At 42.3% G+C, this 16299-nt stretch overlaps 1 protein-coding gene across 1 annotated transcript in view; it reads right to left on the reverse strand.

The window, feature by feature from the left end:
• The window catches only part of trabd2b (TraB domain containing 2B), a 68185-nt gene extending 58573 nt beyond the window's left edge, over nucleotides 1-9612 (reverse strand). Inside the window, exons 1-2 of the mRNA XM_063467135.1 lie at nucleotides 9237-9612; nucleotides 6075-6644 (exon numbers count right to left, since the gene is read on the reverse strand). Coding sequence (XP_063323205.1) covers nucleotides 6075-6644; nucleotides 9237-9350 — 684 coding nt within the window. The 5' untranslated portion in view covers nucleotides 9351-9612. The remainder of the gene's footprint in view (nucleotides 1-6074; nucleotides 6645-9236) is intronic.
• Between the last annotated feature and the right edge of the window lie 6687 nt (nucleotides 9613-16299).

Here is a 16299-nt window from a genome sequence, read left to right on the forward strand (position 1 = left end):
CACTGTTCATATCTGAAGGCATATGAGGGTCAAAGAACAGGCTGATGGCTATAAAAACAAATGATAAGAGTCATATGTTATTCCTTTCACAGTTCCCAGATCTCAGCCCAGTTAAATATTTATGGGGGATTTGTACCACCATGTTCAAAACACCAGGAAATCTCTTTTAAGAGAATTGTTTGTGGCACACTAAAGGTACCTTTAGAGCAGGTGGTTGCCCAACACCCATAAAATCCTTGAGTTATGATAGAAATCATTATAAAATATTGTCTGAACCTTATAAAACTAGCAAATCTATTTTGTTTTCTGTTTTGTCCCATCTCGGCATGAAGATTAAAGATATGCATTAGGAAAGAACAGAATTATGAGAGAAATTTCTACAACAAAAGTGTAGCTTTTTGTGCTGCTCACACCCTGATCCTAGCAGGGCTAACCTGGTTAAACAAAGGTTATAAAACAACAATGTCCCAAAAGACAACAACATTCCAGAGGGGCCAAGTGGGTCTCTGAGGAAATCAGTCGGTCACATTCCTGTCTGTGATCAATCAGCCTCTGGCCCAGACAACCTGAGATTAACTTCAGCCACCCTGGAAACTACCTGCCCTTCCCATAGAAAGCAACCTCCAGCCTTATACAAATCAATTTTCCCTTATTGTGATGAGAAAATATCAAAGCTTAATATGTGTGCTTGTAAATGTGTCTTTGAGTGTACCTGCCTGCAGGAAAGTATTCTCAACCGCCGTAAGATTTACAGCAATTTCCACAGTTAGAATGACAAAATAATTATAGAGAAGCTGGCTATAGTGTGTGTGTGTGTGTGTGTGTGTGTGTGTGTGTGTGTGTGTGTGTGTGTGTGTGTGTGTGTGTGTGTGTGTGTGTGTGTGTGTGTGTGTGTGTGTGTGATCAGCATCATTGTTCTGAGTGAAGAAGAGTGTGGAGTTTAGATGAATTCACAGTATGACATGAGGTCTCTACAATTTACCCTGACAGAAACCCTCATTTCTCCACCAAAGGGAGAATGTGGGCGAAGGAAGGAAGGAAGGCTTTGGCAAAATGAACTCAAAAGTATGGAAGAGCGCTTCAACCTGCCGTGCTTAACTCACTGCCTCGGCTTAGCGACAATGTGGTGGAATCATTACCTCAGGTCTCTCAGGTACTCAGAGGGAGAAGGGACGTGAACTCTGTTGGAAGCAACGAATAGAGATACTGCACCGAGTTAATAGACGAGCACATGGGTTTACAGGTTTTTTTGGTTAGACTGAAGTTAACAGTACACTGTTGATTAATGAATCTTGTTCATAAGTCCAAGTTTTATAAAATAAAACCTGGAAACACATGCGCTTTGGGGTATTCTTATTTATTTAGTAACAAGAGTTTGCTTAACTTTCTCAACTTAAAAGAAACACTGAAATTGTGGCACTTAAGTTCAGTGGATAGATTTTTGTAGCAATATTCTCCCATTAATTCTTGATTGCAGCCTGCTATTGAACACCACAGAAGAAACATTTTCTCTTGCAAAATGACTGTAAAAATATGAATCACGTACAAGAATTGTGATCTATTCTGTTGTCAAGCACGCCGCTCCTGTTTTCACATTGTCCACATCCTGCTTCTGTACCTCCCTCAGCCTACAGAGTTCTGGCCTGTACATAATTGTCTAAGTGCTTCTAGATGGCAGTGGGCGATTTGGTCATTTAGGGGCCTATTAAGTCATTAGTGCAGCAGAGGGACTGCCGTCTGCCTGCCGATAGGACCAGATGATCAGCCTGATATGTGTTGCCTTGCAGTTTTTCAACAGATTCGCGCAGGTAATTATAGCTTCAATGTAAACCACCATCAGATGTCACGCTTAAAGAGGGAATGCTTTAAAGACAATCTCCATCTCTGCTTTTCCTCCTCCTCCTCCTCCTTCTCTCCTTTTTCCACTCAGCCTATGCGTTTGGATTTGTGTGTGCGGATGAGCAATAGGTTAGAAGCGGGACAACCAGAGCCTCGGGACATGTCAGAGAAAAGGATAGGGAGTGAAGAAGAAGGCAACAGAGACCCAAGTAGAGTGAGGAGGTCAGAGGAAGTTAGAGTATAGTGCAGACAGTCATCCTCTGTGGCCAACACAATTTCTTTAAACCCAAACTTACAATGTAAATATTTGGATATGGCTAAGGTTGGTTGTTACTTAATTCCACCCTTTAAAGATGTGCTGTTTAGGTGAACACGGTCCAAGGAACACAAATCAAAGTATCATTCATCATTTAATATGACGCATGAGAATCTTATTTTGATTTCATTTCTGTAAACCTCGCCCAGCTTTTGGAGCCATTCATTACCCTGGGTTCTCAATATTATATTCACCGTCTATAAATGCTCATCATCTAAGTGCCACGCACAGCCAAAAACCTCAGTATCTCCACAGAAAAAGTCATTCCCCGTGGAAAGGCTGTATTTTATTTTTACTATTTCACTGCTTTTAAATCATCTTCAAAATTGCTGATTTGTATCAGTCTGAATTGGAAAACCAAACACAAATCAAATTTAATGTCATATAAAGTAGTAGTGACTTATGGGAAAAGTCTAAACACTGTTAAAAGGAATGTCTTTTTTTCCCAGACAGACAAAAGTTTCACTTTATGGTCGCTGTGTGTAAACTCAGCGGTTGCTATCGTGTATTTTTTATTATATGTTTGCAAGCACATGTTGGAAAATCTTAATGTCATCACTTTGCACATTATTTTACCATAAAGAAATACATTGTTGTGATACTTTGGCCATCCCTCCAGGCCTGAAAGTGCCCCACTGTGACCACAGCATGTGTGAGGCTGCAGCGTCAGCACAGCAGAAAGCCTCAGGCTGATGTCTGCTCTAGCAGAGGAATGCCACAGGAGCTGCACTGATTGAAATAGACACATCAGACTGTCACTGCATCTGTAAACAGGGCGCCTCCTAATCGGGAGGAGAACGCCTTCTTACTCAGAGGAAACCGGATTCACCAACCACCCTCCCATCTCGTAATAACATTACCCAATCTCCTTTCAAGCCCTAAGGTGACGGCACTCGAATCTGTCACCGGTCATCTATCTCTCGCTCTCTATTTGCGCAAGTAAGTAGCTTGAGCTGATGGAAACTAATGGTCAGAGGTTGAACAAGGGACTCCATCAGACTGGTCTCTGTCTGCCTGCTCAGCAGTGCCCAAGCTGACCTCAGCAGACTGCCAGTCTCCTTACCGCTCTGCTGCTTGTGGCTCCGCTACCACCTCCCACCATGACCCATGACCCCTGCCCAGGAGAAAGGCGCCACCGATACGATGCAATTTCTCTTTGACATGGTCCAGTGGTCTCGGCTGCCAAGTGACCCAGGTAAAATAAATATTGTTGCTTATCACAGGCCAGCACCACCACCAAATTTCCCAAAAGAAGTGTTGCACTAAATCAATTTTTGTTCCATGTCCCAACTCCAAAAATGAACAGACTCTAGGTGCAAATAAGCCAGTGGAGTTTGATGTTGTGCATTAATAACCCATGGTACAGTTACTATTATTATGGTGATAGTGGCATTTACTTGATAAGTCATTATGTAATATATTTATCTACCCTTGAGGGAAGAAAAGACATACAAAGAGTTTTGGTTATGCAGTGTACACTCTCTCTGCTGACTGCGCTGTCTCCAGCCTTTTCCAATCTGCGCTGAAAGCACTTGGTACCGCCCAGCTGTCAACCTACATCGGCCTTCAAAGGACTGGAGAAGAACCATGCACCCTGCCTGCCTTTGTTTCCACAGCCTTAAACTGCCTCTCACAGAGATATCCACACCTCTCTGTCATCTAAAAAGACCAGAGAGAGGTCTCAGACAGACTGCACTCTTGTTAGACCACAATTGTCTAAAGAGGGTTCTGCTATACTTGATATCTCTCTGTCCCTCCCACGCTACCACAAACACCACCACTAAACAGAAGATTACTGCTTTAAACATGCCTCCTCCTCCTCCTATTCCAGAGAGGATGATACATTTGCCGTACCACTTTTCAGCCAAAAACTGCTTCCTCTAAATTCATGAGTCACAAAGCAGTGCTTCGAGACCACCCATCTCCCAGGAGTCCACTGTACTGGTACTGTAACAGTGGGACCGGACCCTCCACTGAGATATCTACAGTGTGATAGGCGATAAATTATCAGTGATCACGTTTTTAAGAGCCTCTCTGTAAAGTCAGAGTTATGGGATGGTGTTAAAAATGTACTTTTTATTGGGACCAAATTATCTGTGAGCCAGCCAGGTTTAGAGTAACTCCCATTTTAGCTCTCCCTTTGCTTATGTTTCAGATTAGCATTAGCAGCAACAAGATGCCGGTCACTCTCCATGCAGCTCCCCCGCCGTCTTTCCCCTGTTTCTTCCTCCTTAGTCAATGTATCTCTGACTTTCTCTCTCTGGTGTTTCACTTCTCTTTCCCCTGATTCCCACCCACGCATTTTCTGTTCAACTTTTGGTGTATCCATCCTTCTGACCTCATCGCTGTTATAGTCAAGCGTAGAGGGATCCAATCAACCATAGTGTTCAGATTAAATCACAAATTATTATAATTGAGAATAATGGTTTCCATGTCAGTTTCAGTTCAGCTCTGGATTGTTCTCATACATGTCTGGAAGCAAGGGGGTTGGAAGCTCTGGAGTCAGTGGTGCCTATGCACAGGTTGGGTGAAATTCAAATTATTTGTGATAAAAGTTCAATTTAATGTGCTTATCTGAATTTGAAAGCTCGTCATATGATTTTGTTTAAAGCCTTTTCATGGAAAAATACATCTCAAAGATTAAAGTCAAGTCAAGGTTCTTTAGAAACATAAACGCTATTTTCTAAAACTGGACGTGTGCTGCTTCTCAACCATGTTTGGGTGTAATTTAAGCAGTGTTGTTTTTAGGGGCAGTGACTGTCGCACTAAATGCAGATCAACATTAAATACACTAAAAACAGGAAACATGGATCCCTTAAGGTAATAAGAAAATGACACCTGCACGGCACATAATAGACAAAAACACTGAAGAAAATTCCCAAAGGCATTGGCAATATTCTCTTCAGTCCCGAGAAACATAGTGTGCATGCCCTAGCTTATTTCTAGGGTTAGTAAAGCTCTCAGGCATGTGCAGGACATGCAACGCGACTTTGACAGCGTAGTTAGGAGGTGATGATGAAAGAGGAGAGGCTGGAAGCCCGCTGCGTCTCAAATTAGCTCCTGAGCCCTCCGTCCTCCCGCATGGAGGTTCAGGCCCTCACAGATTCTCTTGCATTACTCAGTGAACATGGATGTATGAACCTTTTACATGTACAGCGTGCCTTTGTGTGTAGGCAGTCCACGCAAACATGTGTTTGATTATGAATACTTTGTGAACACACATGCAGATTTCTCATTTCAAATTTTGTCAAAAGGCTGCATTAGGGAATAAAAACTATTAGATCATCTTGCTCCTTCTTTTGAGGCTCAACGGAGTTTTGTCTGGGAACTCACATGCCTTGAAAAATGTTTTACAACCTCTATTTTAAGTAAACTGCTGACTAATTCTTTAAATAGAAACATATTTCCATTGCTTTTTGCATGATAAAATCAATTAAAAATGCATATACACCCTGTGTTTTTCTGATCAAGTAATTTGGTAATTACACTCCTCTCAAATTGCAGTATGAGTTTAGGATTACTGCAGAGAGCTAGACACACAGTCTGCATTAATAAATGAGAGAGAGCGCTCCTCTCTTCTCACCTTCTTCAGTGTGTTATTGTGTACTCTCTCACACCCTTTTTCCAGATTCAGCAGTTAAGTATGTTTGTGTAGTGAGGTGGAGGGACATTCATAACCATAAAGCTGGCTACAGCAGACATGTTTTAATCACTTCTTTCTCCTTATGTTGTCTTCTCCCACATTCTCAGTTTCTTTTCAGCAAAGGTGCAACATGCAGTATATGTGTATATATTTTCATGTATTCAGGAGGATAAACGATGCACCAACTTCACCAAATTGTTCTTGTAATTTCTTCGGCTATTCTGGCTGTGTACACACAGGAAAATAAAGGCAAAGACAGTCATTTCATCCTCTTACCTGAGAGAAGTTGAGTCCATTGAGGGGATGACACTGCTCCTCCACTTGCTCAACTGCCCCTGTAGTCTTTCTCATTCGCTCTGCCTCTTGAGCTAGAAACAGGTCGAGCACTGGTGTCCCCCTGGACCGGACGTCCCATTCTGTGAGTGAGTTTACCATCAGCATTACCCACACAGGCCTCTTCCTCTCCCAGTTCCCTGCAATAGCATTGAACAGGTAGTCAGCATACAGGCCTCGGCCTCGCTGATCAGCTGTCATCCAATAAGGCATCATGTGTTTGACGTAATCAAGATGGCGTTTGAGTCGGCGGTACAGATCTCGAGGTAGCAGGGTCTGCAGGTTTTCCCCGTGGGGCAGTAACTGGCAGCTGGTCAGTTTGGAGATGGTCAGGGGATCAGTCAGGTCCAGCTCAAAGTAAACATTATTGCTGTCATGGAAAGCCTGCTTGGAGCTGTTGGGAATGAAGTCCCAGACTCGGGTGTAGGGCACGTGGATGGTACCAAATAAGTAAGAAGGTGGGTGAGGAGGTGCCCGCTTTACTCTCCAAAGGAAAGAGTTCATGTCACTTTGCTATAAAAAAAATACAAAACAGAAGAGAGGAAAAAGATTTTAACAATAAACAGAAACAAAAACACCAAAACCATCATGTTAGAGCTCGCATTAAAACTAAAAGTGACAGATTCTTCCTCTGTTGTGGTTTACTGGCTCATGGGCTCAGGTCAACAAGTTAAAATTTGAAATACTATTTTAAAATTACACCACGGGAAGTATGAAGTCTAGTCAGCCTGGGGCTGTGCTGCGAGCACTTGCAGTCAGGGAGTTTATAGAGGGGCCTTCTGGGCTGTAAACAGACCCCCGTGTATTGTTGAGGTGCATACCTCGGTTGCCAAAGCCTCTTTCGGCCTGGGAAGCATTTTCAGGGCTGTGGTGCAAATATACTACACTGGAGCTCATAAAAGCCATGAAAGAAACCTGCACTCAATTCTGACCTCACTATGATACTTATATTTGGGATTTTACTTTCTTTTTTTAACATCGGCCATGAGGATGAAATGCTGACAGTCTCAAGTACAGCACTGATTTTGTCTTCAAGGTTTGTGTTACAGCTTTTTACTGTTGTGGTTGTCTTTAATAGAAAGAAATGTCAAAATTGAAATTAAATAATCACAGTCGTTCTAAATGAATATAAGGCTCTACTGCATTTAAAACATGTTTCTTATTAGCTGCTCTGCAAATGTGCTTTGCATGTGCTATGACTTTGATGTTGGCATTATTTAAATATGACAAAAAATAGCTTTTATAAACAATATCAAACTTCTGGCCTCTGAGACACAGTGCAATCAGGCATTTGAGGGATGAAACCCATTACTGTAAAATAAAGTTATTCTTAGAAAATGTTTATTTCTAAAATTTAATCAAGATTTTCTTCAGCTGTGCTCCACTTCATACTGCCAACGCTGCCTTTGTCATTTCAACTTTTCAAATAGCGGTGCTCTTGTGGTATGTTTCTATAATCATCATAATTAATTGCAATTTACATACCGTAATTACTGGCACCAACTTGTGCTAGACAAAATAAATCAAAATGACCATATTTGATTTCAGGGCAAAATTCGGGTTTTGCAGACACACTGCGTTTGTTTCTGTGTTTCTAACCTCATTTTCACTTTGGCCAAGGCCACTCGTCTGCGAAGAGTAACGGGAAAGGTTTGGAAGGGATTAATATCATATTTTGGAAGGGCGGAAACTAATAAAGCGTTTTGCACGTCCACCGTTAACGACGTGTACTTGGGCCTAACCCTAAACGAAGACGTTTTGACGTGGAAAGTGAGACGGTGTTCGTGTAAGACCTGAAAAGAGGCGAGAGCCTCTCTACTAAGGCAGCTTTGACTTTTCTGGCGAGCCTTGACGCACGGGGTTCCTTTTTTATGGGGGTAATTACTCTTAACAGAAAACAGAGACCACTGTACTGATGCATTAGAAATCACATGGAGCAAGCCTTCAGCCATATCTGACAACAGTACTATTATAGGACATCCTAATACAACAAAGTCTGTGATCTGTAAACGACTCCTTAATGATATCTTCAGCAACAACTTGCACACTCAAGCGCCAAGCGTTTCGTTTTTGTTTTGTTTTGGACTGTTTCTGGGCTCTTGGGTAGTTTTCATGTGCTGTATTTTTTTCCAACAGAAAAGAGTGTTGGATATGATTCTTGAAGTCACGATGGCCATTAACTTTCCCCCCGCTCTTTATGTCGAAAATGCAAGAAGTGGAAGTCAGACAGCCGGCTGGGCAAGCACATTAACCGAGCTGGAATATGTCCGGGCTGCACTCCGGCACTTCCTCACGGTCTGCGAGTTCAAGCCACATCCATAATTTTACCAATATGCCCGATAAGTGTTTTAATAAGCCGCCACAGTACTGAAACACGATCACTTCTGAAAGGTCAATGAAACTTTCCCAAATGAAGTAAGTCACCCGTGGGTGTTCCCACTTGCGTTTGTCACATAAACAGCCATAAAGTTGGCAAACGGTAACAGTTTCTCTTGGCAGTCTCCTTCATGTTAAGTCCCCACTCCACAGTTTTACTGCAGTATAAGGGTCTTTCATATATACCTGAACATTTACATAAACATAACGCACAAAAAGTTATTTTCCACAAAGCTGGTTGGCGTATTATTATTATTATTATTATTATTATTATTATTATTATAACTTTAAGTTATTGTTACTATAACTTTAAGCATAAGTAATAAGAAATTGTAGGCTGTTTTCTTTAAAGTCATATCAGTGTAAGCCTTTGCGCTTGTTATAGACAAGTGTCTAAGTCAGAAAAACAGCCTAATGACAAACTAGACTCTATCACTGCGCCCCCCGTCGTAGAATCTCCCTCCAAAATGACCCAATGCTTCAGTGGAGTTTCACCATATTATTCAAAAAGAAGTTATTAGAGAGAAAGGGGAGTTTAGGATGAACAGACAACAAGTGTCACAAAGCCGTAGAGTTGTTATTAGCACCATTCAGTTCTGTGGGCTAAATAACGACCTTGTCGGGGCCAAATCTTTGCTTGGAGTAGCCTAGATTATTATTAACTTTCAAATACATCCCGGTGCACACGGAGAGTCACTGACTTAAGAAAGCCCTCCCAACACGACTCACCGACTTTGGAGCGTCGCACTGTCTCGGTCTGCCCGGTCGGTCTGCGCCCCAGGGTGCCACAGCGTGCAGCAGCGCGCTCAGGAAGACCCAGCTGATTCCAGGCAGAACGACCATCCCGTCGATGTTATTGGACACTTGTAGGAGTCAGCTCACAGCGGACTTTTCTCTCTTTTCTCCCCACTCTGTCTTCTCTGTTATTGCCCGGTTTCCCGTCTCCTTTGAAGTACAAAAAAAAAAAAAAAGTTACCGGTGGCCTCTGGGCTCACATGTGCAGGTCGGCGAGAGGACCATTCCGCCTCTTCGCCATTCCCGACGCACTCCACTTGTGAATGTATCTGTTTCTGTTCTAAACTTTTCTTGGCTCCTTCCAACCCGGTGCAGTCCTGAAGCAGGAGCTATAAACTCTTTGGAGAGTTTGCGCTCCACGAACTTGGAGCGTCTTGACTGGGAAAGAGGGAGGTGGGACGGTCTGAGTGAGTACCCCACCCCACCCAAAATACACACAGCCCAGGTTCTTTTAAGAGGAGGGAGCACAGGTTCATAGAGAGATGACAGGCTTCCGCGAGTGAAGCAGCTCTAGCCACGCAGACCCCCAAAACAGTGTAAATCGGAATTAATCTTCTCATTAGCTGCTTGTTAAGTTTATTTAGTTCACATTTCGATGTTCCTGACATTTTTTTTAATAAACCGAACTCAGGAACTCGTTGTTTTTTTTTTTAAATTGATCCCAGTGAGCTTAAATGTGATTTTATATTCTGTTATTGCAGGGCTTCCTTGATATTACCTGTTAAACTCTTGCAGATTGCAGCTGCTGAAAGGCATGTTCTCATTAGGAGATGGTATTCTACATCTTCAGTGTCTATATGTTCATTATTTTTTCTTATATAAAACTATCAATCTTTGCTATAGTGGTTTATATACCACAGCCATGCACTATGATTGGGTATATGTACCTCATTATTATGAGGGAGGCTGTCACCACTAACCAAGAGCCCAGAGGGCTCACAGTACTAGCAGTCCAGAGGTTTGTTTGCTTTGGTTTTCGGCAGAGTCATTTCAAAGATGTAAATGAACACTATTTGAAATGCTGTCATGTGCTTCCTCACCAGTAGGATCCCATTCATCTCTGTCCTTCTCTGTTTGACATGCTTGCAGCAATAGGCTGCATTTGAACTGTATGGATAATCTTAGACCTTATATGCATGATTAATGGATGCAAATAAACAGGTCTAAGAAAAGACAACTGTGAGAAGTCTTTTATTTATCTTCATTCCACCACTCTTCTTAAGATGTATTAGTCATGATGAGGAGCAGACATTCTGAAATCAGCGCATGTGTTGAGAGATAGTGGCCCCTCTGTGCAGGCACCGATGTCAACGCTCCACTACTCTACTGTGACCTCAGTTATTGTCCAAGTGGCAGACAGCGTGACAGAGTCAAGTAGTGGAAATTTATCATGGGGACCCCTCAAACAAGTGGCACCGAGCCCCTCCCTGCAGGCTGGGCAGACAGACCTCAGACAAGCAGCTCTTTGTCCTCTTTCATGTTCTCCCCTCCTCTCCACTCCTCTTCTCACCACTCCATGTTCACTTCTGTTACCGGGCAGCTCGGTCCATCTGCACCCTTATTGTATTTTCCATTCAGATTGGCTGTTTGTGTTGAGTGCCTTTGATCAAGTTGTCTTTTAACCAAGTTTCACGTTGTAAAACTGTGACACGTCTGCCCTTTGACTCTTGACTCTGACTACTTTCGCTGGAAGTCATTTATCAAGATTTGAGAGTCTGACAGGTAGAAAAGTTAGCATGTTTTTGCTTTATGGATTTGCACAATGGTCCACTTGAATGCCACCTCATATTTTCGCATACTTGAAACAGAAGGAACAACTCAAGAAAACCATGCTAAACAAATCTAATCTCTGCATCCTCACTACTCGGTTTCTCCCTTTTGTGGCTCTTGCTCTGAGACAGGTGTGGGACTTCAGTTAACGGTTTCATCTAGTCTAATGTGGCCACCTGTAGACCCAGGTACATGCTTTAACCACGCCTCGTAGAAGGCTTCTCTTTGAAGGAGCTTTCCACATTCTTGGCCGGTTAGAAGAGGGCTTATGAGCGGCTGGCTGCAAGATATTCCTGGACTGGGGCCAGCACTTACAGCATGGTGCACGTATATAGCTGGGGACGAAAGAAGACTTTAAAGTTAATGTTCTGTTAGCAGATCGCGGCAACGTCCACTTATAGAGCGCACATCTGGGGAGGTGTTGGAGAGAGAAGGAGGCAGGAAAGGGAGAGAAAGAGAGTCGACTCGGCTGCAAAAGTATTTTTGACATGTTAAACAAGTCTGCAGCTGAATCCTGCCAATAGGCCTGTCCACACTTTTACTGGCTTTGCATATTTTTCTTTAATATGTCAATTACATACAGAAGAAAGCATACAGATAGAGAAAGAGTAAAGATGAGATTGAAGGCGCCCTGTTAATGTCTGTAACCCTGCAGTTCAAAAGATCCTCTGTCTGCTTGTCCTTGTGGCCGTCCATATGTCTGATATTGTGCAGAAGTCCTGGCACAAAACCCCAATTTTAACTCTGCACCTTTGCCTCAGAGTCATTACTTGTCTTTTGTTATGTAATGCAAGAAGTATTATTTCCTTCATAAACACCACCGGTGCTCTACACCACATGAAAAGAGAACATCCATTTATATCCACTGAACTGTACAGAGATGTGTAACTGTAACTGAGGCTGGAAATGCATGCAAACTGTTTTGTTTATTATGTACACAGGGACCCCTAGTGGTGTGAAGAAGAATTAAGCATGTGCACATTGTGGACAAAAGTAAGAAGAACAAGGTGGGATGGGTACCCTGAGGGCATAAAAATTGCGCTTCAAAGAAACTGGGTATGATAAATCTGAAGGAGTGGCTTATAGCTTCAGGCTTCCATACCTCAGAGTCTGACTGTCAAGCTCGAAGGCCCCACTGGACACTCCCTCTCTCTGTCTCTTTCTGGTGTCTCAGCTGGACTAAACACGCATTCCCTTCACTACCTCCACCCATTTCTTGCTCAGGGTCTAATATCCTCTGTCCTCCTTTGAAGAAGTCGAGTAATAATATTGACAGAGTCTCTGGTGAAATGTTATTGTGGTTCCCTTTTCCGGATGTCCTGGGAAAAACGGGGGGTAAAATGTAAAGGTTAGGAGGTGGTAGAGAAGAAGGACAATTTTATGTGGTGAAATATATCAAAGAATCCAAGGAGTGGGCCCAAAAGGTATCTTTTTACCCTAGATGAGTTAAGCAGAGATAAAAAGGAGTAAAGGAGTTCAACCAAGTCTAATGTCTAACGGCTATTTTTGGTTAGTCTCCAAGAATTTCTGCTGCCATTGGTGGGTCATGCAGACACTGATTTGTTTGGTGACAGCACATTTGTGTTAAATAGTTTTTCCTAGTAGGTGCAGTGATGTCTCTTGTTGCAGGTCAACACATGCAACTGATGGCTACACGTCTATCTTCATCCAGAATGAGCAAAAGCAGAAGGGGAAAGATGAGAGGAAGAGATACAATGGCAGAGGTCACGGCAAGGGTTGTTTTTTCAGAAGTATTGTCTCATATAGATTTTTTTTAAACATCTGTCATTATTTTGGGGGGAAGTAAAGAAGAAGAGACATAAGTCTGAGTCGGAGATTGAAACAATTCAGTTTAGTTAAATGAGATCAAGATTTGCATTTAGGATGTATTAATATTTCAAAATATACCTTTTAGGTTCTTTTGTCATGCTGTATAATAGTTACAATTAAGTCATGGAAAGAAAATTCACACTTTCACAGTTTCTTGAGATGCTGAATGAATGAATGAAAGCACACAGCCACCCTGTTTCCAGTTATTTGTGTTAAGTGGTTGCTGGCTCTCGCTTCACATTCACTGTGCAGACATGTGAGTTACAGTCGTCTCCTCATCAAGCTCTCAACGAGCAGGCAGATTAGTATATTTCCAAAAATGTTGAACTGCTTCTTCAAAGGAAAAAGCCTGACTGAAAGAGTGGGAAAACAAAGCAAATGTACAATAATTCTAATTTCTACTTGGGGTCACTGAATTGTTTGATTGTCTGAAAATGATTTGAATCATCATATGGGTGATTTTGAGACCGGCGGACGGTCTCCGCCATCATCATCAAGACGCCTAATAAGGGAGTATTTTTGGGTGAATGGAGTTGATGCTTTTGGTACATTTCCACAAACTAGAGCTGTTTTGACAGCGTGTGGTGTCCACACACCTTACTAATATGCTTCATGTTGAAATTTCCCTTAATATGCGTGCCACCTGTTGATCACTTTCCATTTAATGATGAAGGAGGCCCATCTTATTAGTAACAATGTACGTCTAAGGTCATTGTGGAAATGGTTTCTATGCTGAAATTTTGGTAAAGCAGCAGTTTTGATCATAATTTGTATTTTTTTTGTGGTCATTTTGTATATGTGCACACACACTGACGCTTTCACAGAGAGCCATATCTTGTGTTTGTTTTCTAGAGCCTATAATTCTCTTACATCAAAGGCTTGGCTGGCAAAGTCACCCCATGATGCACTGCACTCTCTCCCACTGATCACTGGCATTGTTAGTAATTGTATTACCCATATCTGGAGCACCCCCTGCTATCTTCCCTCCTCTCCCCCATTTACCCCTGAAAGCCAAAGCTGAAGAGTTGGAGGAGTGAAAAGGCTCCTCCTGCTGTTAAGAAGATCTGTCTTTTGGCTATTTGAATGGTAAAAAAAAATAAAGTATGGACAAATAATGATGTTTCTCCTCTTGTCATTTAAGCATACATAGTGGCTCTGCTCCAAATCTCAGAGCTGGACAATGGATGCCATTAATATCACAATCTTATGGTAATACAATATATATTTTGCCAGTGTTAATCTCTATTATACTGTTGTTGTTCATTGTCAGTGTCCTGTTTGGGGTTTATTCAAGCAGGGTTCAAAGAAGGCCGCCAATGCCAAATAAGGAATTTTTCATTGACTGAGGAGCACAAACAACATGTGTTATGATATCATTAAATCAAAGCCTCTGGTCTGCACTGGTGTGCAGGGATCAGATGAGCTCTTCTCTAAGTCGACAGAAATCTGGGTTTGAACTTGACCTTCTTTTGAAGATGGTCATCTGCACTAATAAGGTCTTTTGAAGATTATCATATTGTCCGAAGATGCTTTATTGCCGCACGTATAGTAAATTTGTGGCATGGAAGGTTAAAAAATAAATTATGCTTAAAGATCAATAGAGAACAGGAAGCATTGGTTCAACCACTGTCTGCTCGTGTTGTTTTTCCACACACAGCTTTCCTTAGTTTCTGTGATTTTACACTGACTACAGAAAGCAAAGCCTGGCCTTGTGCCTGAGTCAGCCTTTGGCAGGGAGTTTAGTTTGGTGGCAATGAAACTCTGTGTGTTTATCCTGTATTTATCCAAGGTTTATTTGGTCTCTTGCACATCTCTCTCTGTGGTCGTACTGTACGCCAGCTGCTGTGTTTGAGGGGGTAGTCTTAGTCATAGACTGTCTTGAGCTTTGTTTACCCACATCTGTGAAGCTAGGTGTCTAAAATACTACATAGTGTGTACCTGGGTGCTTTGGACAGACATGTGGTTTGAACATGTGTTTGAAAGTATAAAAACAATTCAGTGGCCGGATCTGCAGTTTGGGTTCCTTTGGGTTAGAGGCAAAGAAACAGGCTCAGAACGATAACATCTTGACTCAGCTACGTTGAGAACTGTGCGATTCCAGAAAAAAGCTCTTTGATCCCTGTGACTGATAAAACTGGACTTCAGCTATGAGTTCAGAACCAGTGCAAGGTTGGGGGTAGGGAGGGGCTGAATGATGCGAAAGCGGTAACACAATATGACATTTCATGCTTTCTTTCTATCATCTGTTCTTTTTGGCATCTTTTTTATATCCCCGCTTTTCCCACCCCGACATATCCTTTGGTTTTCAGCTCTGTATATTTTCAAAATCAGTGTGCGCTTCTGTAACACTTGGCCCATCAAATTCAACCCCCCAAACTCAAGTTCATGTATCGGTGCAGATATACATACACATTCATCTAAATATGAGACACTGAAAGAAGGAGGGCGCACCAGTGCACAAGGTGGAAGAAGAAAGGAAAAAGAAACACAAAAAGAAAAGGTGTTGATGGAAAGCAATTGATGTGAAGAGTCACAGGAATGCTACAGAGGGAGATGATTAGGTCTGACTGATGGCTCTGTATTGATACAACACAGACATAATTTATTGCCTTAAAGGCCATATTTCAAATGCCTAAAATTAATGGTTTGTGGAAAGAGAGCAGTGGAGGATGAGAAGTAGGAGGGCATTTTCAAGATCTGTCTCCATAATAACAACCTGGCTCAGATAAACACACAGACTCAGACATGCATAGACACTGATACAGGTACGCACACATAGATGCACACACACACAAACCCCAGACTTCTTTCGGCTTTCTGGGCAATGTTCCTACTGCTACTCTTCACTCACACATAGAGCTGTTCTTGTGGTTGACAGGGAGCGGTGGAGCTGTCAACAGGCCCAGAGCCTGTTGAGAAGCAGACTGCGCTACTAAGCTACACACACACACATTCACCCACACAGCCGCTGATATAAACACACATCCATACATGCACATGCTTTTGAAATATGTCAAACAGCATGGCTTCTATGACAAAATACACACAAACACACGCACTAGGTCAGAGGGAACATATTAAGCAGTACTGCGCGTATGACTGAACTGAACACACACAAAGAACAGAAACACATTAAACAGCATGACCCTTATGACTAAATACACAAACACACAGGCACGCAGGCACAGACAAATACACAAATAGTTCTCTCAGGAAAAATCCAGAGAGGTAATTTTCTGCTTCTTCAGCTGATCCTGAACATGTGTCACGGTTTATACTGTAATCTACAGTATGAGACTGAAAAGGGAAAATACACCAGCTTCGCCCCTGCTTTCATGTCTAGATTTATTTATGGTCTTGCCTGGAGCTCTGTTTGGGCTTCCAGGGGATGTGAGTC

This window comes from Pelmatolapia mariae, linkage group LG23 (assembly GCF_036321145.2).
Source record: "Pelmatolapia mariae isolate MD_Pm_ZW linkage group LG23, Pm_UMD_F_2, whole genome shotgun sequence".
NCBI classification, from domain to species: Eukaryota; Metazoa; Chordata; class Actinopteri; order Cichliformes; family Cichlidae; genus Pelmatolapia; species Pelmatolapia mariae.